The sequence below is a fragment of the Castor canadensis genome, chromosome 12, assembly GCF_047511655.1.
Source record: "Castor canadensis chromosome 12, mCasCan1.hap1v2, whole genome shotgun sequence".
In the NCBI taxonomy this organism is placed as follows: Eukaryota; Metazoa; Chordata; class Mammalia; order Rodentia; family Castoridae; genus Castor; species Castor canadensis.
In genome coordinates, this window is record NC_133397.1 from 9,299,977 (window position 1) to 9,327,880 (window position 27,904).

A 27,904-nucleotide genomic window follows, 5' to 3' on the forward strand; every position below is an offset into this window, starting at 1 on the left:
GGTGTTGGAGAGGAGGGAACTGAGTCTCTGGTGAGGAAGTTGGACTGAGTGAGCTTGCAGGATCTGGGGCTCAAGCATGAGGCTGTGGGTCACTTGGTGGCAGTTTTGTTGGCCTGCCTGATGTGGAGTCGCTTGGAGATGAATGCATTGTCTGACATGTTTTACTAACACTCTTGTGTGTCCCTAGAAGGTGCAGGCATGTCCTGCATGACCCAGGCTGGCTTGGTGGGACCAACTGCAGTCACCTTCCCTGTTGTGGCTTCCGGTGAACCAGTGTCTGTCCCTGACAACTTGCTGAAAATATGCAAGGCCAAGCCAGTGATATTTAAAGGCAAGTATAGCAGTGTACCCTGCCATGGAGGTAGGACAGCCTGAAAGAAGTCACAAGAAACAGGCAAAATGGGGACCTCATCCCAGTCTGTCCTCCTGAGACAAACCTAACATTCTTTTCAGGGCAATGAAAGAAGGAAGTACTACCAACCACAGTAACAGGCCCAAGCACTGGGAGGAGAGGGAGCCCAGTTCTGGTGACTTGTCCTGCTGTCACTCAAAACCACAAGTAACTTATTTATTTGTTTGACCACAGTCTGACTTTGATTGGGCAAAGATTATCCTGGTCACCTCTATGGAAGCATTAACAAAATCGGATTTGCTGGGTTTCGTGCAGGGACTAATGTGTGCCATGTGGAGGCAGATTTTGGGCTCAACTAAAGAAATCCCTTTCCAGTGAAGCCAGAGACCTGGAAATGGGCACCTGTGTGAGGAGCCAGCAGGTCTTGCTGGGTGGTGGCTGTCCCCATGCAGTGCCTGCACGAAGCAGTACATGCATGTCCACACATTTCTGGGTCTTTTGTGCATGTGGCCAACTCCATACATGCAGGAATAGAGGAGGGAGGAGTATGGTAGGAAACTGGAAGAAACAACTGACTATTTTTAAAGAAGAGGGACTTCTTTTCCTAAAACCAACCAAACTTCCTCCCCTCAAACCAAGAACAAAAACGGGTGTTATATTCAGGAGTTCAGGTGCAAATTTGGGCAAGAGACGGGGCCAGGATTGGGTCTTCCACTGGCCATGCCAGTTAACTAGAACAAAGACCACCGTTCGATTGTGCTCAGTATTTGTTGCATGGCTGTTCCATGTCTATGGTAGGTTCTGGAAAAACACAGCTATGACAGGCTGCAGGAGGGCTTGAAGGAGGGCAGGCCCTTGCCTGCACCCACTCTGAGCCAGGAGCCCCACAGGCCTGCACCTTACACGTAATGGCCTCAGAAGAGAGTCTCATTGCTCCTCACCTACACTGGGATTCCTGCCATGGGCGCCTTGTAAGGTGCTTGCTTCCCTGACTCCTGACTCACTGCCAGGTGCCTGAACTCCATCAGTGTTCAAAGCCCAGCCAGGCCTCCTTGTTTCCCTTTCTTCTGGCTCCCACGGCAGCTTCTCTGAGCCCCCCCGTACAACCAGCAGCACTCCTGTTGTCTGTGGTAACTCTTTACATGGTCTCTTGGAAGCAGCCATGTTCATTAGCAGTACTGCCCAGTTGTGGCTCTGGTCCAGTGCCCCAGCACCACCTGGGAGTTAGCAGAACTATATAGGCCCCAATTCAGCCAGAGGCTCTGCGGTGGGGCCAGCTCATGTCTTAGCGAGCCTGTCACGTTCAGTGTGTAAGCAGTGTCCTCAAGGGCACGATCTGTGCCTCATGCACCAGATTTACCGCAGAGCCCACACAACACCGAATGCAGCACACCACTGGATTCAGTGTCATTTTGGTGACAAGTGGAAAACTTCTGAGTGCAAGATACCACACACACCTAATGACCATATATGCTGTGGCAGCCTCTGTGAGAGTATTTGACATTTGTACCCCAATTTATAAATGTAGACTGAGGCTTCAAGAAGGTGAACACAGGGCCCTGACACTACCAATGGAGAACAAGTGATTTGACGCCAGCCTGGGCAGCTCTGCTCTGGGCATTGTCACTAGAATGAGTCTAACCTCTACTGAAGCATTGGTCAGGGCTGTCCGCTTCCTCAGTGCTTGGGTCTGGACAGTGATGTGTTTTCCCAACTCAACTCACTACGATCCCTGGGAGGGTGCAAGGTTGGGGTCATGGAGGCAAGGGCTGGAGAAAAATGCCTGCGAGACCCAGCAGGGACTGCACCCGTGAGGTATCCCAAGGTTACTGCTGAGGAGTAACGTTGGTGATGGCTGTTTGGCTCTGGGTGAGCTACTTTTGTGCCGAAGCTTGCTTGTGTTTAAGATGAGGGGGTTGGACGAAATGAACAAGTGAATACTCCAGCTCTGCTTGCTTATGAAAGGCAACAACTGTGTCATTCTAGTCCCAGCAGCACAGAGCAGGTGCGCTAGGTCATTCAAGGGCTGGGTTCTGAGATTTCTTAGAAAAAGGGACCTTGAGAGACCTGGCTATGTCATGTTTAGAGAATTCACATGGGAGGGGCCATAGCTGTGCTTGAGGCCAATTGTCAAGTGGCTTCTGTTTCTTCTTCTACAGGCCATGGGAATTTCCCTTACCTCTGTGGGAACCTGAACGATGTCGTTGTCAGCCCCCTGCTGTACACGTGCTACCAGAATTCCCAGTCCCTCTCTAGGGCATATGAGCAGTTTGGCGCCTCCACCATGCAGCCCATCTCTGAGGAAATGCAGCTCCTGCTGACAGTCTACTACCTCGTCCAGCTGGGTGAGTCCCTCTGCCACCATGAGTGCATGGTGAAGGAGTTTCTTCAGCCTGTAGGACCAGCCAGAGATGAATGGGGGGCTGGGACGAGTTTATAGTCCCAAGGGGAGACAGCATGGGGTCAATGCAGAGGTCACCACAGGGAGGGGTGAAAGAGATTGCAGCTCTCACCTGCTCACCACTCACCTGCTGTTCTATATCCCGCTACTCATGGGGATATAGCAGGAAATAGTGACATTCCCCTCAAGGAGAGTTGAATGGAAAGCAGGCAGGGTGTGTCTGATGGGGTTGATTTAGGGTAATCAAGAAAGGTCCCTATGAGTAGAGACCTGGACTGTGAGAAGGAGCAGCCTTGTGAAGCTCTGAGGAGGGAGGACAGGTGAGGGCTGTGGGGATGGGAAGGAACATGGAGTGTCCTTGGTGGAGGTGGCAGTTGAACTGCAGCAGGGAGGGGAAAGGGTGTGAGTGAGCTATAAGGCTATAGACCATAGCAGGACTCAGGCTGCCATCCAGAGTGGATTGTGTTTTGGTCACATAGAGAAGTTACTGGTCATGTTTTTAGGTGGGAATGGGTATGATCTGATTCTCAGTTTAGGAAGACCAATGCCATTACGGTTGGATGGTGCAGGGCAGGACTGAAAGCAGGGCTATTGCTGTCATCTCAGTGAAATTTGCTGTGGCTTTGGTCATTTGGCGTGTCAAGGTGCAGGGCAAGTTCTGAAGGTCAGGGTGTCAAGTCCACTAGAGAGAGGTGAGGGAAGATGGAGCAGCAGGAAAGTGGTGGGAAGAAGCAAGAGTTCTGTCCTGAAACCATGATGTTTGTGATGTCCACAGGCAGCCTGTGTCATTTGGAAGGACAGGTCTGAAGCCCTAGCAGAGGCTGGGACTATGTTATAAATCTAGAAAATGTGAGCTTGGAGGAGATCTACAGGAAAGTTGTGAGAGCAGCTGAGATGCCCTGGGACTGTCACTGGTAGAGAAAGAGGAGTCAAGGTTTGAGCCCTGGGTCACCCTAATGTCCAGAGGTCCAGCTGATAAGACCCAGGTGAGGCAGGAAGGAAGGGTAAGGGCAAGGACATAGGTCACACACCATCACGTGTCTCTCATGACCCATGTGGATCCATCAGCAAGCACAGTCTTGTCCCCTTCCCCATCACCACCCAGCCCAGGGCACCTCTGTTGCCTCCTGCTTGCCACACTGGTGACAGCTGTGGATCAATTGACAGCATCTCTTTCTTCTTCAGAGTCCTCCAGTGATTCCATCATAGACTCAATCTACACCTGCTCCCAGGCCTGTGTGGCTGCCTGCCTCCCGCACCCATGTGTCAGTCTGGCTGGCCTAGCCCGCTGCTCTTTGAGCAGTCTTGGTTTCACCCTGCATCACAGCCTTGCTGCTTCTTCCCTGGGAAATGCTTTTGTCTAGGCCATGTGTGTGCCTTGCTCCCCCATGTCCTCTGAGTTTTGGTTCACATGCCCCCTCTCAGAGAGGCCTTGTCATTGTATCTAGGACAAGACCTACCCAAAGGCCCAGTGGCTCTCTGTCCTGTTCCCTTCGTCTCTTTGTCTGTAGAGCAGTGCTGCTTCCAGGAGTGTACTGTGGGATGATTGACTCACTTGAGCATCTGACCCCAGTTAGAGTATGTACTCCATGTAACCAGGAGTTACTCATCTCACTTGCTTCCATGTGCCCATAGTGTCTGCTGTGTCAGGCTGGCACTCCCCAAGTGTGTGTTGACAGAATGGATAAAGGTTGATACAGAAGCCAACGAAACAAAGCATTTCAAGGATGGGGCCGATCACCTGTCAGTGTGGCTGGAATGAAGTGGAGGGATACTGGTGACTGACTATAGGGTTGGCACATGGAAGGACTGGCCACCTTGAGGGCGGATACACGAGAAGGATGGGGACAAAAGCCATACTGGAGAGTGTTAGAGAGAACAGAGGTGAGGAAACAAGTATGGGGGGTGTGACAAACTCTCTTAAGAAGCTTTGCTGGGTGGTGGAGTTCTAGAAAGAGATGTGGGCTCAGGGAAAGGTTTTAAAGATGAGAGATATGACAGCTAACCTAATCCTATTCTAATTTGATTACCTAATTCAAGTAGCTAATTCTAATCAAACTTACTTAATAAAAATGAAGATAATAAAATTGTCACAACTGAGTGGGTGGCACAAAGTACATTTTATAGATCAGGAAACTGTACAATAACGTCACTAAGGTCACACAGCTAGTGCTGGGAGAGCTGGGTGGGAAGTGGCCTTCTACATTGAAAGCTAGTGTTCTGTCCTCCACTCCGCAAACACAAGAGTAGGACATAATAACTCAAAGATTTATAAAAGAAAACACTCATAGGAAATAAATGTAGTCACCAGAGATGCAAATGAGCAATCAAACAAGTAATAGTCTTTCAGTCTAAACCAAATGATGGTGCCCAGTAGTGTGGAGGGCACAGAAAAACCTGCACTGTGCTGTCACACTCCAGAGCGCTGTGGTCAGGTGACACACAGGGCCTTCACAAGCAAGCTGATGAGTGGTGAGACAGTGGCTCTTTGTAAACCACCTCGAAGAATGCAGGCAAAGGAAGTAATGTTCTGTACGTAGAGATGTGTGCTTCAGAAGTCCTTGTAAAGGAATTTTTGGAAGAAATATGAGGATGCAGAATACAGACGATGCTTAGGTAATGGTGGTGCCTCTGTACAGTGGGACGTGTCTCTTTGTTAGGGTGATGAGATGTGCTGGCTTCATGTCCTAGATTCTGCAGCTGTTGGTCACTACTTCACGTAGTAGTTTAGGTTGTGTTACTCTAAATTAGCTTGCATACATGTTCCCAGATGCCCACAGCTTTGGTGTCAAGCCACCCATGTACTGTGCCAGTCAGGTGCTGATGCCTTTCTGTGGCCTTGTGTTGCAGCGGCAGACCAGGTGCCACTGATGGAGGACCTGGAGCAGATCTTCCTGCGCTCCTGGCGTGAGTCGCACTTGACTGAGATTCGGCAGTACCAGCAGGTGCCACTGCAGCCCTACCCACCGGCACCCAATGCCGTGGCACCTGTGACCTCGGCACAGCTGCCCTGGCTGGCCGGCCTGGCTGCCAGTTCCTGCAATGACAGTGTGCATGTCATCGAGTGTACCTACTCCCTGGCCGAAGGTCTCTCCGAGATGTTCCGGCTGCTTATTGAGGGCAAGCTCTCCAAGACCAACTATGTGGTCATCATCTGTGCCTGTCGGAACACTGCCATCGACTCCTGCATCGCTGTCACCGGTGAGTCATGATGTCACTGGTGGCTGTGGCGTCACTGATGAGCCCAGATCACCTTTCAGCTAGTGGCAAACCAGGCTGGTGATTTCCCTGGCTCTTGTCTCTGTGGTTCTTCCCCTTTTGCCTTGGTGGCCTCATGTTTGCAGGAGGGTTTGCACCTGCAGTTTGTGCTTGGTGCTGGCTTCAGAAGGCAGCCTTGGTGCCCCTGCTGGGCTTAGTTACGATCTCAGTCCTGCTATCCATGGCCAGGTTAGCAGCTTCCGATTCTTCCCTAGAGAGACTGGGCCCAACATACCATTCACACCAAGACTCTGGCCCTCAGTTTATTTGGGATCAAATGGAGTTAACAAGCAATGCCTGATTGTGTTGTGTGGGTTAATGAGTCAACTTGCTGATTAGGCACAAAACCACTCACCGAACCCGTTATGTTCAGCCACCGTTCAAATGGCCGGGCTCAGGAAGCCTGAGAGTGAACACTGGGGCTGGGAGGCACATACCAAGCACACAGGCTTTTTGGACTGTTTCAGTGTTCATAGGTGTTGTATATTTTGAACTTGAAGTTTTTGTATCACTTTTTATTTACCTAAAGTCATGTTCTCTGTGAATTCTTTGCCTGGATTTTAACAGCACATTCAGTAGTAAACCCACAGTCTCTGCAGTGTGTCTGGCACTGTGGTCTTGTGTCACCTTGCAACAGGCTTGCAAGGCTGACACTGCTGTCACGTTGGGCAGAGGAGGACAGAGCTCTGCAGGTTTAGGTAACTCCAGTTACCCAGATAGTAAGGGAGGGAGATGGTCAGATGAGAGGATTTTCTGTAAGTAATCTTGGCCTTTTTAGGCTCTTGTATCATCCCAGCTGTTAAGCTGGGGTAGAATGATGTACGAAGTTGATTCATTAGCAAACAGGAACAGCTGCTCTTTGGCAGGCATGGCGTTGGGTTTGGGGGCGGGTAGAGAGAGCAAGGCATGGAATCTGTCTTCAGAGAGCTCGTGTTGATTCTGAACGGTGAGCCTAGGGGCAGCTGCTCTTCGTTTTCCAGGAAAATACCAAGCCCGGATCCTCTCCGAGAGCCTCCTCAGCCCCACGGAGTACCAGCGGGAAGTTCATTACGAGCTGGTTACAGGCCAAGTGGACTCCCTGGGGTCCTTTTTCAGCACCTTCTGTCCAGGTAGGTTTGTGCAAGACAGGCAAATCCATGCATTGAAAAGGCAGAAATAAATGCAGAGCAGGCACCAGAGCTGTGCCTGCCCCCCATTCTGTGCACTGGTGTTTACCTCTTGCCCGTCACCATAGTTCTGGTTGGCTGCCTCTTTCTGATTTAGCTGTAGAGTTCTCCAGGGTGGGGGGGTGGAGCTGGGAGGGTTGGGCTTCTAGCCTTGGTGCCTTTCCCTCTCAACCTCTGTGGCCAGTGCCCCACTGGATTGCCCAAGGCCTCTGCTTGGAGTGTCTTGCTCAGTGCTACCGGTCCCTGTCCCACTAGTTTCACTCCTCACCCCTCAGGACTCATCTCAGGTCCTCCTAGAAAGCTTTGGTGACCCTTTTCTGGAACAGACTTGGAACCCTTCCTCTCTGTTCTTTGTTACCTCCCTCTTGGGAGGGAGTTGTGGTGTGACTCACCTTGTGCGTCCGTCTGCACCCTTGCTGGGCTGTAGACTTTTTGACAAGGTGGTCATGTCCCCCTCCAGTCACCTGGCGTTTCAGGAATAGTGCCAGGTACGCAACAGCTGGACTAGAGATGTTTGCTGAATTTCACTGAGTTAGAAACTTGTTTGTTTGCTCTATTTTGGGCAGAAGGTGACATTGACATTTTGCTGGACAAATTTCATCAAGAAAATAAAGGCCATATTTCTTCCTCTCTCACTGCTTCCTCTGTCACTAAAGCAGCAACCCTGGACATCAGTGGAGCACCTGTGTGCACAAGTGAGTGAGAAGGAGGGGAAAAGGTGTGCAGAGTGAGGGACAGAGGGAGCAGGTGAGCCCAGGTGCACACAGGAGCTCTGAAACTGAAGCTCTGACCCATTTGAGCAATGGGGTCGCACTGGTCCAGAAGCCAAAGCAATGTCAGAGGTATTTCTAGGAGACACGGCATCGCCTTAGCATAAAGTAGAGCTAAAACCTGATCTTAGTTTGGTCTTAAAGATAAGGATCTCTTTAAGAAAATGTGGTATCTATACACAATGGAATTTTATGCAGCCATGAAAAAGAACGAAATGTTATCATTCGCTGGTAAATGGATGGAATTGGAGAACATCGTTCTGAGTGAGGTTAGCCTGGCCCAAAAGACCAAAAATCGTATGTTCTCCCTCATATGTGGACATTAGGTCAAGGGCAAACACAACAAGAGGATTGGACTTTGAGCACATGATAAAAGCCAGAGCACACAAGGGAGGGTAAGACACCTAAAAAATTAGCTAGCATTTGTTGCCCTTAACGCAGAGAAACTAAAGCAGATACCTTAAAGCAACTGAGGCCAATAGGAAAAGGGGACCAGGAACTAGAGAAAAGGTCAGATCAAAAAGAATTAACCTAGAAGGTAACACACACGCACAGGAAATCAATGTGAGTCAATGCCCTGTATAGCTATCCTTATCTCAACCAGCAAAACCCCTTGTTCCTTCCTATTATTGCTTATACTCTCTCTTCAACAAAATTAGAAATAAGGGCAAAATAGTTTCTGCCGGGTATTGAGGGAATGGGGGGGGGGAGAGGGAGGGAGTAGAGTGGGTGGTAAGGGAGGGGGTGGGGGCAGGGGGGAGAAATGAACCAAGCCTTGTATGCACATATGAATAATAAAACAATAAAAAATCTGAAAAAAAAGATAAAGATCTCATTTCATCCTGCTGCATCCAGCTGTGCACTCTCTCTGTTAGTACGTTTCATTGCGCTGATTCCCTACCTATTGATGCACTGTTGGAATTTTTTATTCATGTGAAGTTCTGAGGGACTGCTATAGGTCCTTCTCTCCCAGAAAACTTGCAACCCTCTAAGTCCTGTGTCAGTGTCATCTCCCCTGGCCTTGTCCCCTCCAGGCAGAATAGGGCACAGCTTCCTCTTTTCTAAGTGTTTGGTTCATACTTTTACTAGTAAATGAAGAAGACATGTTAAAGGCGACCCGTCCCTTCATCACTTTGTGCTTAGGTTGGCCTCTCCCCTGGAATAGGGCTCATTCATTTGTTCCCTAGTTGGGGGCCTGGGCGCTAGTGCTCTCATCTCACCGGCTGCAGGTTACCATCTGGAGCCACGTGGTGCTCGGCCCTTCCAGCTGGCAGTGGCGCAGAAGCTCCTTTCTCATGTGTGCTCAATTGCGGATTCTAGCACACAAAATCTAGATCTGGGATCTTTCGAGAAGGTGGACTTTCTAATTTGCATTCCACCCTCAGAAGTGACCTACCAGCAGACGGTGCTGCATGTCTGGCATTCAGGTGAGGGCCTGCTGGGGAAAAGTCATCAGGCCTGTGCAGAGAAGCTTTGACCCTACATTCACATCCACAGAATGAGTGTTAGCACCATTCTATGGTATAGAGTAGGTAGAGCAAGTATTATTGTCCCCATTGTTTAGATCATGAAACTGATACTCAGAGACTTGCCCAAGATTTTAGCATCCCTCATGTAAAGGCAGAACTAAGGTTTGAACTTTTGCTGTGTCCTTCATGGTTCAATGACCTATGTGCTGATAGCTGGCTACCACTTTGTATTTTCCATGTCCTTTCAAGGATTTTTTATTTAGATGTGAGATGCACAGACAGCAATACCTCAACTCAGAGGAGTCACTCTTAAGTGTCATAACGTAGGGCCCTGTGGCTTCAGACTGAGGTGATTTTGCTGGGGATGGGGGTGGGTGGGGCTCTCCTTTCTCTTGAGTCTTACCCTGCTTGGGAGAAACTGCCTTATAAAGCTGCTTTGCTGGTTCCCCCCAGCTGGGCCACTGTGCACACAGCCAGGCCTCTGCTCACACAGCTGGGCCTCTGCCCAGCTCCTGTGCAGAGCAGTGGAGAGACAGTTTTCTGTGTTGGAATCTCTTGCCCACGTGTCCCTGCTTTACACATCCCTGCAACTCAGGGACCAGCTCAGTGTGTCTGGGTGGGAGACAGTCCTCAGCTGTCCAGAGTGGATGAACCCAAGTGTAATTTTAGAGCTACTGATATGTTCTTCTGCATTGCAGGGGTCTTGCTGGAGCTCGGCCTGGAAAAAGAGCCCATGACCAAGCAGAGGGTGGAGCAGTATATTCTGAAGCTGGATGCAGAGGCCCAGACAAAATTTAAGGCCTTTCTGCAAAACTCCTTCCAGAACCCACATACACTCTTTATTCTGATCCATGACCACGCCCACTGGGATCTTGTGAGGTTAGACTGACTGGTCTGATGGATATGGCCTTAAAATATGGATGCTACTTGGGGCTGAGGGCAGATTGTTGGGGCTGGGGCTTAGTGTTTGTAAGCAAGGGCTGTGGACATTTTCCAGCATTTTAGAGCATGCACTATCTCAGGGATCACTGAGTGCAACCTCAGAAATTTCCCAGTGCGGGGACAGGGCTGGAGAAGGGAGCACTGGGTGTTAGTGGCAGAGCCCAGCCTAGAGCCAAAGCCTCAGAATAGAAGCTTGAGGCCTTCTCGGCCTTAGGTTGTACAGTTAGAGACGGGAAGGAAGGGGTACCAGGACCAGGTCCCAGAGCAAGGTCACAGATTTGTGATGCTTGGAGCTGGTCAGGGCCTGAAGGATCACATAGAGTTTATAATCCAGGATTTGGAGGGAATTTGAACATTATGAAATTATAGAAAAAAGCTGTCTTGTGAATATTTATTTAGGGTAGGTTTTTTTTGTTTGTTTTTTTTGAGTAGCTTCTTGCCACCTGGAAGATAAAGCACTGATTTTTTTCTCCCTATCTCCTCAATTTACAGAGAGTGCTAGGGCCACTGTCTCACCAAGAACGGCTAAGCTAGGCTTGTCTTCTAGACCCCTGGTCCAAAGTGCTTCCATTCCCTCAGTGCTGCCTTCTAAATTTGGTATCAAGTGTGTCCTTTTATGTCCTCTCTGGATAATTTCAGGTCAGTAGGACTCTAGGAGGCTCATCTGGCCTGTCAGCTTCCTTCTTTCCTCTTTAAAGAGATGTGCACACATTCAAATTGGGCCAAAAGCAATTCATGAGCACTCCTGGAGGAGCAGATGGCTTGTGTATCTTGCAGGAAATTCTAATCAAATTTTCATAAGTAGTGAGTATGAAGGGAGTCCCTGACAGGTACCTGAACTCCAATCATTTCATGTTTCTTTCCCTGGTCATGGACAGAGCCACTGCCTTCAATTGTAGGTAAAGTTGGGGGCTACTTATAAACTTATTCTACTGCTTTATCCTTATAAAATGCTAAAACAGTATTACTAATTCTACTTACTTGTTTCTTCTCCTTCTCCGCCCCCCAGTAGTGCTGTTCATAACCTCTATACTCAAAGTGACCCAACCGTGGGATTGGTGGACAGATTGCTCAACTGCAGGGAGGTGAAGGAGGCCCCCAACATCGTGACCCTTCACGTGACTTCCTTCCCATATGCCCTCCAGACACAGCACACCCTCATAAGCCCCTACAACGAAATCCACTGGCCAGTCTCCTACAGTAATGTGAGTGCTGCCAGGTCTGGTGTCACCCGGATGATTAAGTCAGAGATGACCAGTGTAGTTGGGGATGAGTGGGTTCCAGCTTTTTGGGTCTTTGATTGGATTTAGGGTTAAATTTAAGCCCTTCTTGTACTTTAAAAAAACCTTCATGAAATCTATCTGCTGCCTTCCCCATCTTAGAACGTGTGACACGGTGCAGTTGGTCTGATATCTCCAGTGACTGAAGTCCTAATCAGTATTTTCAACATTTGTCCTCATGGCCTTGGTTAAAGATATTGAAGCCCTTGTGGTCTTGGGAATTTGGTTTCCTTATAGAATGACTCTACATGTAGCTGGCAGCCTTAGATCTATTCCTGTGCTTTGTATTCCTTCATCTGTGCACAGCCAGCTTGAAAGCCGCCTCCTTCAGACCGAACACAAGCCCTCAAACCTAGAGGGTTTGTTTTAGTTTCTCACCTGCCATTTTTCTTGTCAAAATAAAAGACCAAAATAACTCTGGGTGGTTGGATTCTAGTGGATTACACGAGGAATCAATAACCTAGAGTTCTTCAGAGTGCCTTGGTCACCTAAGGGACTTCTGTGAATATAAATGTTGGGCTTTAGTCTCATGAATTCAGAATCAGTGATGACAGCCAGTGTTTATGGGACACTTCCCAGGGGCCCCATGCTGTGTTTATGTTCTATGAAGTCATGCAAGAGGCAAGTACAAGGAAGATTTTTATTACAAATAGGGAGCAAGAGAGGGGAGGGGCTGGGCTAGTTTTCTAAGACCGTGATGGAGCCAGGATGGGACCCAAGTGTTGGCTCCTTGGCCCTGGTGCTTAACCACTCTGCTATTTGAGAGTAGTTTATGCTTTTGTATTTTAAACAACATCCCCTAACTTTGCTATGCTTTGAAGTTTAAGAAGCTCCAATGCTAGTTTAGAAGGAATTTTATGTAAGATTGGTTAGATGTATGTGTTTTTTTCTATTGATTTTAGTAGCAACTGAATGCATGGCAGTTGATATGCCTACGCCTTAAACCGGCTTAAAATTGTGGAAAGCATTTTTTAACAAAGAAAGATAAGAGAAAAGATATGGCTGATGTTTTCCCTTGTGAAGACACTGGGGCCAAATGAATGGGAAATTTGGTTGGTGAGGTGTGCCATCCTTAGAGTTCGGGTACTCTTTGCTCTGGGGCTGCAAAATGAAGTTTATACAATGCCAACCAAGGGACTGCAGGGCCAGCAGAGTTTAGATCAAGGTGCCAGTCCAGGTTGTCTGTGAGCCCTAGACCTTCCCCGTGAATGCAACGTCTGAGTGACTGACACTTTTCTCTGTTTCAGGGAGTGGACTTGTGTCATGAAAATAAGAAGTACTTTGGGCTGTCTGATTTTATTGAATCCACACTTTCAGGACACAGTCTCCCCTTGCTCAGATATGATAGCTCCTTTGAGGCCATGGTCACTGCACTAGGAAAAAGGTACAAGTCTCTCTTTAAACTTACTAGAGGTGAAGTATGAGTGGAAGTGTGTGCTGTCAGCCGGGGAATTCCAGGAGGGGAGTTCACCTCCCTCCCTCCCAGGATGACTCAGTACCCCTAATAAAGGGACCCTGTTTATTTCTTCTATGCTTGTATCACATTGGGTCACGGGTGTTTTTGCCATGCTATCATTCCATGACGTTTTAGAGATGAGATTGGGCAGAAGCATGATAGAATATCGTGGAACTGTGTGTTTGTGAATCAGTAGAGGGTAGGGAAGGGGAAAGTGAGCTGCTGATAATCGCAGTGGGCTGGACTTGAGTTTCCAGTACATGTTGTCTATGGATTGATTATTCTGTCCTGTTCGTCCTACTTCTTCTTTGAGTCATTGTTTCTCATTTTGAAAAATGAAGAAACAGAGGTTCAGAGAGGCTCCTTAACTTTCTCAGGCCAGAGGTCTAGCAAGTGACAGCAGAGTGAGAAACCAAACTCAGTGAAACTCCACAGCCAGTCCTTTTAACTCCATCACAATAGCCCTCATTTTACAGATGAGGAAGCTGAGGTTCAGAGAGACTATGTGACTGCCAACACCCATACTCTATCTCTGGTAAGCAGGTCATGGGCTATAGATGACCAATGTTGAACAGAATGAGTGACTTTGAGACATCAGCCTGCTTCTCACTCACACAGGGATTGAATTGGACATGTGTTCCTCCAGCTGTGTTCCAAAGAATACCTCTTTGGCTGAGTACTAATAGTTGTGAAGCCAAAAAGGGTTCTGTGACTAAATGCATTTGAGAACATTATAGTTAACTAGAGGATATCTTCATGAGTGTCCTGAGTTTCAGCATACTCCTGTTTGTTCTCAGTCTCCAGAAGGCCAAAGATGCCCATTGTCTTTTGGGATTAGTATTGCTCAGAATGCCCTTTAAGAAATGAAGTCTCTTTTTTTTTTTCTTTTATTATTCATATGTGCATACAAAGCTTGGTTCATTTCTCCCCCCTGCCCCCACCCCCTCCCTTACCACCCACTCCACCCCCTCCCACTCCCCCCCCCTCAATACCCAGCAGAAACTATTTTGCCCTTATCTCTAATTTTGTTGTAGAGAGAGTATAAGCAATAATAGGAAGGAACAAGGGGTTTTGCTGGTTGAGATAAGGATAGCTATACAGGGCATTGACTCACATTGATTTCCTGTGCGTGGGTGTTACCTTCTAGGTTAATTCTTTTTGATCTAACCTTTTCTCTAGTTCCTGGTCCCCTTTTCCTATTGGCCTCAGTTGCTTTAAGGTATCTGCTTTAGTTTCTCTGCATTAAGGGCAACAAATGCTAGCTAGTTTTTTAGGTGTCTTACCTATCCTCACCCCTCCCTTGTGTGCTCTCGCTTTTATCATGTGCTCAAAGTCCAATCCTCTTGTTGTGTTTGCCCTTGATCTAATGTCCACATATGAGGGAGAACATACGATTTTTGGTTTTTTGGGCCAGGCTAACCTCACTCAGAATGATGTTCTCCAATTCCATCCATTTACCAGCAAATGATAACATTTCGTTCTTCTTCATGGCTGCATAAAATTCCATTGTGTATAGATACCACATTGAGAAATGAAGTCTCATTGATACCTTCTGGTTCTATCATGCTGAGAGATTAACCAGGCCCATCCTCCAGTTCGTGGTCAGCAGCTGAGCTCTTATAAACTCATTGGACAAAGAAATCCTTAGAGATTTTATGTGGCATCTACGAGAGCTGCCTTTTGCCCCCCCCCGTGCTTCTCTGCCCACCCCCCAGCCGCTCTTGAAGCAAGCACGTGTTGAGGCTCAGTGTGTTGTGGACGTGGGCTTTAGTATTCCACGTTCATTGCCTAAAACAACCCTCATGAGCACAGGCACTTATCTGAGAATTAGGCAGGTTAGGCCCAGGGTCACACAAGGGGGTGGTAGTGAAACGGCTAAGCCTCTGTTCCCTGACCTGTAGAACAAATCCACTTCCCAAATGGATTCTTAGGAGAGTCGCGTGAGCTGATATGTATGCTTAGTTAACAGGTTCGTGCTGAGAACTCAGGTTACCGTATCATACCTCCCAGGTTCAAGTCCTGTGTCTGCTCCTAACCAGCCGAGAGACTTTCGGGAAATTTCTCAATTCTGTGTAGGCATAATACCTACCTCAGGGGATGTTGTGAGAGTTCAGTGTGTTTATTTGTAATGCATTAGGAGCAGTGCTTATCAGTGTTGTCCGTGTAGTTCTCTCTCCTTTGGTGCTTTGCCCTGTGATCACCATCTGCCTTGGTGTCCTTGGACTCTAATTTTCTCCCCCACTTGGAGAGACCACGGAACTTTGCCTGGACTCCTCCTTCCTGAGTGTATCCCAGAACTCTTTTCAGCCAGAAGCTGGGGCTCCCCTCATTTGTACGACATGGCTGAGGATCATCGCTTCTCACTGCCCAGTGCCCTGTGTCTTGAAACACTGTAGCTTCATACATTTGCTTCAGGTGGGAGGAGAAATCTGACTCCTATTGCTCTGTCTTGGCCAGAATCAAAAATCTCTGCTTGTTCTTTTTTTTCAATTCTATTTTTGAATTAGCATACATCATTAATAATACAAGGGGATCTCACTGAGATAATTTCATATATGTGAAGAGTGTGCTTTGAACAAGTTCACCCCCTTTATTATCTTTCTATTCCTCCCTCTTTCCTCCCCCATTTTTTAAACAGTCTTTGGTGGGTTTAATTATGCTGTCTTCACACACACGCGCAGTGTACTTTAACCCTCTTCAGCTCCCAGGGTCCTTTCCCACTGATCCCCCACCCCAGAGAGTCTCCCTTTCCCCTCCCCCCCTTTCTTCTTGGGCATTATTTGGCCAGTGCGCCTCTTGAGACAGCACTAGTGGCAAGTTTGTCAGGCAAGCCCTACAGTTTTTATGATCCCCTCTGAAGTGACTGAGGAGCTAAGGTTTTGTACCTCTTCTTCGTGACGAGGAGGCTTGGCGGTAACAAGGAGCAGGTGATGTCATCAGGGTGTCAGAGGTGCTGTCCAAGGTGTTAGGAAGGCAGGCTGCCTGGCCCAATGAACTGCACAGGGTGACACTGTCATGGCTTGATTTCAGGAGCTCTTTCCAACTAGAAGAACTCACTAAAGCATCATGTAGGAACTGACATCAATTTGTTTATTTCTATGGGAAACATAGTGATCTATAGTGACCTGGGGTTTCCTGAAAGTGCCTGGGGCTGTTTTTTGACACATGGGTCAGAGCTGCTAAAGCAGTTCACATGGTCTTGGGAGCAGCCACCGCCTTTGTGTGGAGACACAGATGGCAACCACATGTTTGTGAAGTAAAAGAGATTCTTGGTTTGACTGCCTGCATCCTGGTGTGTAATGTCTGTTAAGTCACCTTTAGTTATCTTTCTAAGAACTCACTGCAATTGAAAGGAACACTGCAGTGCTATTAGGACTGTCCCCACATCTGGGGGCATGCTAGCTGCATTTACATATAATTGCTGGCAGTTCTGTTTCTGGTAGGAATATAGGACAAATTGCCTTAAACCTATGATAGACTACATAGGCACGTGTTTCATGCATTCACTGGAAATATTTTTTGAGCAACTACAAAGTGGCAAGTACTGGAAAACAGGAAAAACAGCAACAATGACACACCTATGCTTTTGTATCCTAGCTGGGAGAAACAAAGGAGTTTGTACTTTGGTTTTAAAGAGTTCTATCTCAGGGTCCCAACAGCCAGCTTCCACAGGCAACGCATCTTGTCTGTAATTCGGGAGTTGCCTGTGTCTTGGGTGGCTGCCGCAGCACCCTGGCCAATGTCTCCTGGAGGACCCTGCGGTCCTGGGCTGGCTGGCTTGGCCATCCCAGGGTCATGGTCATGGTCTCTTTGTGTTCGTTGCAGGTTCCCCCGCCTGCACAGTGCGGTGATCAGGACCTTTGTTCTTGTGCAGCACTACGCAGCTGCCATGATGGCTGTGAGCGGCCTCCCGCAGATGAAGAACCACACATCAGTGGAGACACTGGAGATCACGCAGAACCTCCTAAACTCCCCGAAGCAGTGTCCCTGTGGCCATGGGCTCATGGTCCTGCTGCGGGTGCCCTGCTCACCCCTGGCAGCTGTGGCCTATGAGCGACTGGCCCATGTGCGGGCTCGGTTGGCCCTGGAAGAGCACTTTGAGATCATCCTGGGTAACCCCAGCTCAGGCATCACTGTGGGGAAGCACTTCGTGAAGCAGCTCAAGGTAAGCGCTGTGCTCAGGAGCAGTAGGTTCTGTGTTCAGGGGTGCAAGGTGCGAAGGATGCCCAGGAGCTTCCAATGGGGCACCCTGGCGGGGTGGCAGCAGGCCCTTGAAGGTGGCCAATGTGACATCTCAATATGTAGCCACCTCTCCCCCTCCTCTGCTGTTTCTCTACCTTTCACTTCCCTCCCCACCCCCTTGGAATCCCCTGTGTTCCCCTAACACACTGCCTGAGGTTACAGCACTCTGGGTTGCAGTAGTTTTTCTCCCTTTGTGGGGATGCATTTCACCTTTGTTTAGTTGATGCTTATCACTGGCAGAGTTCAGCTCAAAAAGCCACCATCCCCCACATCTGGGTGGGTCCTGATCCTGCCCATCATCCAGCTCCTCCTCTAGGTGATGGGGGGGAAGGAATAGCACCCACCCCACAGATCTCAGTCCCCCAAAGTCTAGCAGTATCCTATAATAATAGAGTCTTACTAAGCCTACAGGTGATAGAAAATGCAAAAGGGTCAGGGGAAACAATGGAAAAATCAAATGAGTAGAAAACATGAACGAAAGGCAGGACACCACAAGAAAATGTAGTAAGAGGTGCCAGGAACAAGTGAGAATGTGCACATTCTCCTGAAGGATCACCTGTCAGCAGACGCCTCTTGCACACCCAGCTTACGCTGTATGAGGAGTGCAGAAATAGGACACACACCTAAGTAAAAATGCAGTGTTTATCTGCAGTATAAAGCGCTTCCTTCTTACCAAGGACTATTTCTAGGGCCCTATATCAGTGGGAGGACATCAGAGTGCCCAGGAGCTGGGCCACTTAGTTAGAGGCTTATGGTTTTCTTTCTGTTTCATATCTGTAGATGTGGCAGAAAATCGAGGATGCAGAGTGGAGGCCTCAGACTTACCTGGAGTTGGAGGGCCTGCCATGCATACTGATCTTCAGTGGGATGGACCCACATGGGGAATCCTTGCCACGGTGGGTGCAGGGGCTCAGGTCCTGGGAGGAGGCAAGGCCAGGCAACCTCTACAGGTGGCACTGTTTGTGCTCTTAGTCACCCCAAATGGTGCATTTATGACCGTGTTCTAGCAGATGGCAGGGTGATGTGCTTGAGATGTGGGTTGCTTTTTCTAGTTTTCAGTGGGGCACCACTAGGCCTGTGTGTGTGTGTTGGGGGAGGCATGTTTTCATTCCAGCTCCTCAGCTGACGGCCCTGCAGCTGGAGTTAGGGTTTAAGGCCCGTGTGCTCAATTGGAGGTCCCTGTGTGTTAGGAGGGCAGGTCCTTGCATCATAGAGTCAATTATTTCTGGGGCCAGGGCTACAGTTTCATAGGTACCTACATTGCACCATGGCTCATCCTTCCTGGCATAGAGCATATTCTGCTGCTTGGGAACAACAGGTGGTTCAGCACAAAAACTGGATGTCTCAATAGCTGTGTCTCTCAGTAGTCATCATAGCCACACTGCTGCTCAGCAACTCCCAGGGGTCTCTAGGCTGCCACACAGGCAGACATTCAGGACAGCAGGCCACTGGGCCTTCAAAAGGCATGGCAATGACTGGGTCTGACTCCATCGCTATCATATCCATGCACCCAGCATAGACCCTGGCACACGATCAGTGTGGACTGAATGCTATGATGTCCACGTAGTACATTTACTCCTCCTCAGGTGGTTATTGATATTCATTCCCATCTTTCAGATGAAAAAATCGGAACCTCAGAAGTTGCACAGCTTGTCAAAGCTTCCATCTCTGGGAAGTGATAGAGTGAGGTTCAGGCCTCAGTTTTGTCTGATCTGAAAGCCAGTGCTCTTTTGATTGTAAGCAATAGGGCCCCACAAGTCACAGTATATAGCAGGTGCCCCATGTGAAGCTGGCCTGTTATAAGAGCTCACCGGATGCTTTCTCATGTGTGTGAGTTCTGTGGTCTAATGAGCAAGGCAGGTGTGGTCCCCATCATGCAGTCTTAGCCCCAGGAGCAGCACCCATGGTAGAAGGCACATGGTAAGCACCATCTGCATCCTCCCAGGTCTCTGAGGTACTGTGACCTGCGTCTGATAAACTCTTCCTGCCTGGTGAGAACAGCCTTGGAGCAGGAGCTGGGTCTGGCCGCTTACTTTGTAAGCAACGAGATTCCCTTGGAGAAAGGGGCCAAGAACGAGGCGTTGGAGAGTGACGGGGAGAAGTTGAGTAGCACAGACAACGAGGATGAGGAGCCAGGGACAGAAGGTGAGGATGGCCTGGCAGCACCCAGGTGCTTCTGCCACACTTCCTCCTGGACTTCAGATCTTGGAGACCACCTGCACCTATGCAGACAGCCATCTATACATACAGCCATGTCCAAGGTGGTAGAGCCCTTGGGGGAGTCAAATTTTGCTCAATTTTACTCCCCATTCCCCTTTTTGGTGGTGTTGGAAGGTGGAAATCCCTGAAGGTTCTTCCAAGCTCTAGAATTCTTAAAGAATAGGAAGAAAACTGCAATTTCTTAGGGTTCAAGTTTATGCTTTATTTTAATTGTTAGTGGAATAAGATTGACTTGCTCATTCCCTCCACGTGAATCAACTCAGTAGTGCTAGCCATTACTGAAATGGATGAAAACAGACGTTTCCTTTACAGACTCTTAAAATCTAATGCAATATTTTTTAATATTTATTTTGGCAGTACTGGGATTTGAACTCAGGGCTTTGCACTTCTAGGCAGCTGCTCTACCTCTTGAGCCATGCCCCCAACCCTTTTTGTTTTGAGTAATTTTCAAATAGGCTTGCATGTTCATTCCTGGGCCAGGTTGGAGTGAATCTGTGATCCTCCTATTTATGTTTCCTATGTAGCTGGGATGGCAGGCACGTGCCACCCCCCCTGCCCCCCAGCTATTGGTTGAGATGGAGTCTTGCTACCCTTTTTGCCTGGCCTGGCCTGGAACTTCAAGCCTCCTCATCTCAGCCTACCATGTAACTGGGATAACAGATGTGGTACCGTGTTTTTAATTAGACACATCAATGAGAGCAGTGCAAGGCATTTGGCTGTAGTCCAAATGATAAGAAACACTAAACCAATAATATAATAGTGATAGAAAAGCTAAACCAACAATGTAAAAAAAAATACAAGGCATTGTGGAATGTGAAAGAGGGGAAGGAGATGAATATAGAGTCCCTTTCTTCCTCTGCCTGCTGATTCTGTGACATGGGATAAGACTGTAGCCCCTCCTAGCCTCAGATTGTTCTCTGTAGATGAGGATGGCAAGGTCTGCTTGCCTGGCTTCCCTGTGCTCTGTGTTTGAAACACGATCTCAACCCTGGTATTACTAGTGTTCCTTGTTGCCTGTGGTGTGACCACGCTCCCTGGCATGTCCTGACCCACTTCATTAGTTCTCTTGTTTGTTCCTCCCAATTCCACTGTGAGTTCAGTCATGGGGTGCAGAGGGGGTGCCTGAAAATGGCAGGTGGATGCAGGACTGAGTGAAGGAATGGGAGAGAGGTGGGATTGCACTGTACGAGCTGAGTGTGCTGGGAGAATGTAAGGGACGGGGATTCTGGTGCATTTTTTGGTGTGTTTTTAAGCAGGTTCCACCTCAGAGAAGAGGAGCCCCATGAAGAGGGAGCGGTCCTGTTCTCGTGACTCAGCGTCCTCCTCCCTGTCCTCCAAAGCATCCGGTCAGTCTTCACATGGGACCCTCAGGTGGCTGGGCTGCTTTTGAGTTCAGAGAATGGGAGGAAACATGTGTAGGCCATTTGCTGATCCTGTGCTTCCAGTCAGAACTGGGAAGTAAAAGAGGCCTTTGAAGAACTGACTCTGTAGAGTAGTGTTGGGTTGGCTTGCGGGGGACTCTGGGACCTTCAGGACTGAGCAGGACTACAGAGTCCAGCTGCTCTTGCTGCCAAGAAAGGGGGTTCTGCCCTGGGCATTGTGTGGGGGGTGCCCTTTGGTCCCCTCTATGTAGTCATTGGCTTGGGGCAGACACAGCTAGGGGAGGATAGGAGCTGAAGCGAGGGATTCTGGCCCAGAGAAGTGAACACAGGAGACTTCACAGGAGAAGTCCTGTGAGGATGAGCTCACAATCCCTGTACCTGAACAGCACAGGGAGGAGGGGCTCTTCACTGAGGGGCCCCTTGGTCTTCCACAGAAGCCATGACCCAGGGACGGGAAACAGTGCTGCCTCTGTCTTCCTACCAAAGGCATTGACCAACCTGGGATATTCAGTATAACCATTTGAATACTGAGCAATAAATTCCATATGGACTCTGTCTTCAAGAAATCCATATTTCCTTATAAAAATCATGTCACAGTCCTTTCTGTACACACAGTCACATACATTTAGTATTATTTTTACACATAAGAGGCAGTGATTTGTTTGGTCTCAGGCAGAGGGCAGATTTAGGGGTGGGGTGTGCTCACCCTCGCTTCCAGACAACAGCTCTCCCCATGGCTGAGCTTCGGAGGAGAAGGTGTTCCCAGTGGAAGTTATGTCTGGGCAGAGCGGCTCAGGGGCGTGGGTGTGTAGGCTGAGGGGCAGGCAGTGGTTCAGCAACAACATCCTGGGCTGGGGGCCTGGCTGTGGTCGGGGTGGGGGGGAGTGCTGAGAGACACCAGTGTGTGGTCTGGGGCAGAGAGAGCTCAGAGCTCAGTGGGAGATCTGGCCCCGCAGTACCTTTGGCTTCCTCTCTTTCTCCCTCACTTCACACACCCCATGCAAACAGTGAGCTGGGTGAGCGGGGGCCCTTCCACAGATGTGTACACTCCTTTCCATTGGCCCGGCACTCTGTGACTGAAGTATGCTCTGACTCACAGGTCAGGGGTCAGCCAGAAAAGCCAAATGCTGCAGCCACAGACACCCTTGTCCCCAGAGTGGTGTAGGATGCCTGGGGCAGAAACAGGAGTGGCACAGGCATATGCTGGGTTTTTCCTAGGTGACACTAACCAGGTTCATCTCTCCCCAGGTTCAGCCCTCTGCAGTGAGTCCCTGGCTCAGCCCCCCGGGCTCCCACAGGGAGAGCAAGCCTGGTCACCTCCACCCTGTGGTCCTGCAGAAGAGGGCAGAATGCCTGGGGAGAAGCAGTATCTCCCAGCCAGTCAGGGACCACCATCAGTCATTAGCAGGCACAGCCCTGGGCTGGTCCCCCCACCTGAGTGTGGTCCCAGGCCTAGCCAGAGAAGCCTACAGGTGTCTGTCACCTCAGCCTCACAGCTGTCCTCCTCAGGCTTATCCTCCCAGTGCACAGTGCCCACTGCCGGCCCACTTGTGCCACAGGCCTCACAGTGCTCCATGACCAAGGCCTGCCGGCAGCCGCCCATCGTCTTCCTGCCCAAACTTGCATATGACGTAGTCATGTGCACTGACAGCAGCGGCCTGCCCAAGGCCGCCTCCCTCCTGCCCTCTCCCTCGGTCATGTGGGCCAGCTCCTTCCGCCCTCTGCTTAGCAAGACCATGACTTCCACGGAGCAGTCCCTTTACTACCGGCAGTGGACAGTGCCCCGGCCCAGCCATATGGACTACGGCAACCGGGCTGAGGGCCGTGCAGACAGCTTCCACCCTCGCAGGCTGCTGCTCAGTGGGCCACCTCAGGTGGGTCTTGCTGCTTGCTGTCCCCAGCACCTTCCCTGACCCTCAGGTTGTACTTGTGTTCACAGCCAGAGGGCAGGCTCACGGCTGCACTATCTGCTCATTTGCTCTTTGGACTCGTCTGTGATGGCCTGGAGTGCGAGGGTAAATGGAGAATGGTACTTTTATGGTACTCCTGGGTAGGATGCTCCATTGCCTGGCTGCAGTTTCCTCCTTTGCCTGATGGGGATGCAAAGGAGACGTCTGTGTGGGAGCTCCTCACACCTTCAGAGTAAGATTCTGCCTTCCTATGTGATTGCAGTCCCTGGTCAACCTCTGCGTACGCTAACAGTTAGACATGAAACTGCCCAGATTCTGGTGAACATTGATGGAAAGCCAGGGACTTTGTCTTGTGGTTTACCCAGTCCATTTCCCCTGTTAAAATGTCAGGAGGCTCCCTGGGTGCAAGCTTCTCATGCGGTGGGCATGGGAGGAGGACAGCTTGGATTAGGTAGGGGTCTTTGGAACTGAGCAGAAGCTGGCAGGTGACTGAGGCTGTTCAAACATCACCTGACATGAGGGCAAGTTTTAACATCCACTGTGCAGACGTATGAGAATTCAATGAGAGAACAGAAGCTGGGTGCCTAGACTATTGCTTGACTTGGGGACTGCACACAGTCAGTGTTCCCTGCTTGCCATCAGCACATCAATCCTGTCATCATTCAACAAGTGTTGCTTTTGACTCTGCAGATTCATTTGCAGGAACGCATCCCAAGAAATACAGACACACCAAATGTGTGGAAGAATGCTCATTTTAATACCATTGGCAATAATGAAAACCAACCCAGAGACAAAGTCCACTGGCCAAGTCTCAGTTGTGAATAAATTTGCAGATAACAGGAATGTTAAGAGAAATCCCTTGATTTTGCCATTGAAATTTCTCCAAATATCTAAGTTAAAAACAATGTGCAGAATTATACACACACAGACACACACACACACACACACACACACACACGCACACACTCACGCATAGTGGAGTAGCAATTAGGAAAAACCACTAGGTGTGTGAACATACCTAAAAGAGGGGAGTAGGATTTGTAACATCCCACTTTATTATCACTCTGTATTGTTTGACTGTTTAAAAAGAGCATATTTCTTAAAAGGGAGTGTCTATTTTTTCTTTACCTTACACGGTGGATGTTATCAATCTTTAGAATTCTTGCCTATTTAGAAGTTGAGAAGTAGCGTGTCTGAGTGTTATTAGTAAGACTGGACCTGCTGATATATGTTCCTTGGTCACTGGTACTTCTTTCTCAGGGATTTTCTGTTTTTCTTTAGGCAGTTCAATTTTTTTTCATGCTAACTTGTAGGAACTTTTCAGATATAGATTTTTATCCTTTGTCTATTATATATATTGCAAATATTTTCTCTGGTGCTTCCCTCTGGTTTTATGCCATAGTTTTATTTGTAAAGGTAGTTGTTCCCACTTGTCAACATTTGTTATTGATACAAACCAGGAGCTGGCTTCAAGTACTTGGGTGGGGGAAAAACACACCTGTAGAGTAACTGTGTTGTGGGGCAGGAAAGATCCAGGCTAGCCCATGAGTACCTCTTTATTTTATATTTTACTTTTATTTTAATTAATTTTTTGAGACAGAGTTTCACTGTGTAGCGCAGGCTGGCTTTGAACTTGCTGTGTAACCCAGGCTGACCTCAAACTCTTGATCTGCTTGCCTCAACCTCTTGAGTGCTGGTATTACAGATGTGTACCGCCATGCCTGTTTTTTTTTTTTTTTTTTTTTTTTTTTTGACAATACTGGGGATTGGACCCAGGGCCTGGAGTGTGCTAGGCAAGTGCTCTATCACTTGAGCCAAGACCACAAGCAGGGTTTCTTTTGATTAGTTGTAACCAAAATGAACAAGATCAAGCAAATGCACTAGCCTGGTTCTGGGCAAAGAGAGAGGGGACTCTATGATATTAGAAAACTGAGAAAAGTTGTTCTTTCTTTCCCTGGATATAGGAACAGAAAAAGAGATGCTAGCTTTTAATGTCTCATGCAGTGAATTGTGTTATGGACACATTGATGGGGACAAGCAATTTGCATTGTGCAAAACTCTTTTAAGATACTACATTTTATATGGTCAGTTCCATATATGGTGAGTTCCATTTTGTTTTTTAAGCTTCCTTTCACTTCTTGTAAAGTCCTCTTAAAAACAAGGCTGATTACCACCTGAAGACACACCTGTGGTGATTTAAGGCCAGACAGGCTCCTTCTCCTGGAGTCTGTGTGTCTACCTGCCACAATGTTGCAGGCTGTGTTTCCCTCAAATGTGTTTGCATCCACAGGACTCTCGTCTGCATGATGTGACTTTAGTGAGATGGTGGCAGGAGGCAGGCAGGTACTCCAGCCTGTGCCTGCATGGGACAGGCTTCCTGGCTGTGGGCTCTAATTCCAGTGTCTTCACAGATTGGGAAGACAGGTGCCTACCTGCAGTTCCTCAGTATTTTGTCCAGGATGCTCATTCGGCTGACAGAAGTGGATGTTTATGATGAGGAAGAGATCAACATCAGTGAGTTCTCTGCTTTGATGCTTGGGCTTAGAACAGCACTCAGTGCCCTCAATCAGGTTCCCCAGTGATTTGTGTCTTTCAGTTTAGACGGTTCACAATCAGACTCATCTCAAGGTCTTATACGGCCCTTTTTATCTTTCTCTTGTAGTCGTTTTTCTCTAAGAATGGTACCTCAGAGGACTCTGTAGGATGAAGTTGTTAATGCTAAAGGAAATAGTGCTTACTGAGTACCTTCCAACTTTCTAGTGCTTTATGTAAACTTCCACATTTCACCTTCTACCCCTTGAGTCATTCCGCAAGCCCCTTCCTTTTTCCATTTTCAAATCCCACTTTTTAAAATGCTCTGTAGTTTCATATTCTCTTGCAAAATAGGGATAATTCCTGACTTCAGGGTGTTGTGAAGATTAAATACACACACGGAGCACTGAGCACCTTCTAGAATATGCATAAAGCCTTGCAGTCTCTCCACCTTTGGGTCAGTGTACTCTGCCCACGTACACGATGCAGTAGGATATATGTATATGTATTAATATCTCTATATATTATACATGTGATAGAACACATAATGTCAATAAGTCTGTCACACAATTTGAGTTGGGCCAATTAGACTTTTTTTTACCTTTTAGCCAGCAAACGTTGGTGAGCTGCACAGGCTCTGTCTGTCCTAGTGTAAGATGATGCTGGTGAATGTGGCGTGGGCCATACATGCTGCTGGGATCAGAAGAGGAAAGCAATGGCTGAATACTTTCTAGAGGTGGAGTGGCAGCTGAGCTCTGTTGGCTTGGGAGGTTTAGATGGTAGAGACAAGAAAGCAAGCTTGAAAATTCCCACTGGTGCTGGGAGTCTGTGCGGCACAAGGGGCTGGCAGTGTCAGGGAGAGGCACAGGGCATAGGACTCAGATTGGTTGCATCAGGACAACATGAAGAGCAGAGCAGACCTGGTCCTGTAGGAAATAGAACTCGAGCCCATTCCTCTGCGTGGAGATAGATCTATATGTTAATTCTTGCCTGTTAGAACCATCCTGAAATGAATCTGTGTTAGAAGCCTTTGAAATACAATGGGGCTCCTCAGTAACCTGTAGATTAATGACAGCTCCACTCCAAGCATTATCCTTGTGCACAGTTAAAATAAAGCATTCTCTTCTTCTGTTTTCTCTAATGTCTGTGTTTCTGCCTATGTGTTATAGACCTCCGAGAAGAATCAGATTGGCATTATCTCCAGCTCACTGACCCCTGGCCAGACCTGGAGCTGTTCCAGAAGATGCCTTTTGACTACATCATTCATGACCCAAAGTATGAGGATGCCAGTCTGATTTGTTCACACCATCAGAACATCAAGAGTGAAGGTCAGACTTTGAATCTCTTGCTTCACCTGCTTCCGAAATACGTGGGCATAGCCTCTTATAGATTAATAGAATAAGGCTGGGCTGAGCTGAATCTTGTTAGTGATGAAGTCTGATGGTGGCGAATGACCCCATGCTACCTGACTGAGAACCAAGACGACCACTTGTTTGTACAAGAAGGAACCACCACAGAGCCCATGAAAGGAAGACTCACTGCTCAGTAGTGTTGACTGCAGTGAGACAACTTGCTGACTTGTCATGGTCAGAATGTTGTGAGGGCTTGGTGGCTTGGTGAATCCAGGATAAAGGACATGCATATTTGCTTATGACTCTGGCCTTGCTACAAAACAGGCACACGGCCCCTCTGTCCTCCTTCCTCTCTTGCTTTCTCCCTCCTTCTTAAGTATCCCTGCCTTCCACAGTGTGTCAGGGCAGTGTCAGCCAGCAGTTAGCAGTGTCCTGTGGGATTGTAAGCACGGATCAGGAAAGTTTGGTAAATGCAAACGACAGAAAACTGCTTGCCCATCTCTGGTCTAGAGCAATAATTTTATCTTTACTGATCTCAGAATGAGTCCCTTTCAGTGTGGGTCCTCCCCATACCAGGCTTCCAGTGCAGTGTTTAGTGCTAAAATCTTAATCTGCCAAGTCACTTGAAAAAAAAAAGGAGACAACTCACCAGCATCACAGTATTTGCATATTAATTTGGCAATTGATTTGACATCATGCAGTGGATCCTAAAATGTGCTTGTAAAGCATCTTTAGGTCCACACGCAAGACCTGAGCTGTCTCTGAGTTTCTCCCTCCAAGGCTGCCATCTTTGACCACTGAGTAAGCTCAGGGCCCACAGGTGGTGACCCTCAGGGACCATGGGAGGTCCTATCAATGGCTGTTTACTTGGAGCATTTCACTGAGTTTGGATTTGAGTAGGCTGGGGTGCAATATTTGCCTGGCCTCCTGCTGCTCCGTAACACTGGGGAACTTTGTGCAGACAGAGGGATGTCCCGGAAACCTGAGGACCTTTATGTGCGACGTCACACAGCGAGGATGAGACTGTCCAAGTATGCAGCGTACAACACGTACCACCACTGTGAGCAGTGTCACCAGTATATGGGCTTCCACCCCCGCTACCAGGTAGGGGTCTCAGTCCACTTCCAGCAGCTAGTGCTGGTGTGGCCCCCTGACCCACACCTGGTTCTCTG

At 48.4% G+C, this 27,904-nt stretch overlaps 1 protein-coding gene across 8 annotated transcripts in view; it reads left to right on the forward strand.

Moving 5' to 3' along the window:
* Greb1 (growth regulating estrogen receptor binding 1) overlaps positions 1-27,904 on the forward strand; it is a 137,818-nt gene that overhangs the window by 96,344 nt on the left and 13,570 nt on the right. For 5 of the 8 annotated variants that reach the window (XM_074049181.1, XM_074049186.1, XM_074049182.1 and 2 more), the window contains exons 9-25: positions 188-331; positions 2,512-2,697; positions 5,604-5,954; positions 6,992-7,120; positions 7,744-7,872; positions 9,177-9,374; positions 10,115-10,295; positions 11,368-11,563; positions 12,886-13,022; positions 16,920-17,259; positions 18,117-18,232; positions 19,282-19,481; positions 20,813-20,902; positions 22,187-22,812; positions 25,260-25,362; positions 26,550-26,708; positions 27,694-27,836. In XM_074049181.1, coding sequence (XP_073905282.1) covers positions 188-331; positions 2,512-2,697; positions 5,604-5,954; positions 6,992-7,120; positions 7,744-7,872; positions 9,177-9,374; positions 10,115-10,295; positions 11,368-11,563; positions 12,886-13,022; positions 16,920-17,259; positions 18,117-18,232; positions 19,282-19,481; positions 20,813-20,902; positions 22,187-22,812; positions 25,260-25,362; positions 26,550-26,708; positions 27,694-27,836 — 3,428 coding nt within the window. Of the gene's footprint in view, positions 1-187; positions 332-2,511; positions 2,698-5,603; positions 5,955-6,991; positions 7,121-7,743; positions 7,873-9,176; positions 9,375-10,114; positions 10,296-11,367; positions 11,564-12,885; positions 13,023-16,919; positions 17,260-18,116; positions 18,233-19,281; positions 19,482-20,812; positions 20,903-22,186; positions 22,813-25,259; positions 25,363-26,549; positions 26,709-27,693; positions 27,837-27,904 lie in introns of those variants that run through there. The other 3 variants (XM_074049185.1, XM_074049188.1, XM_074049187.1) reach the window with 2 other exon arrangements.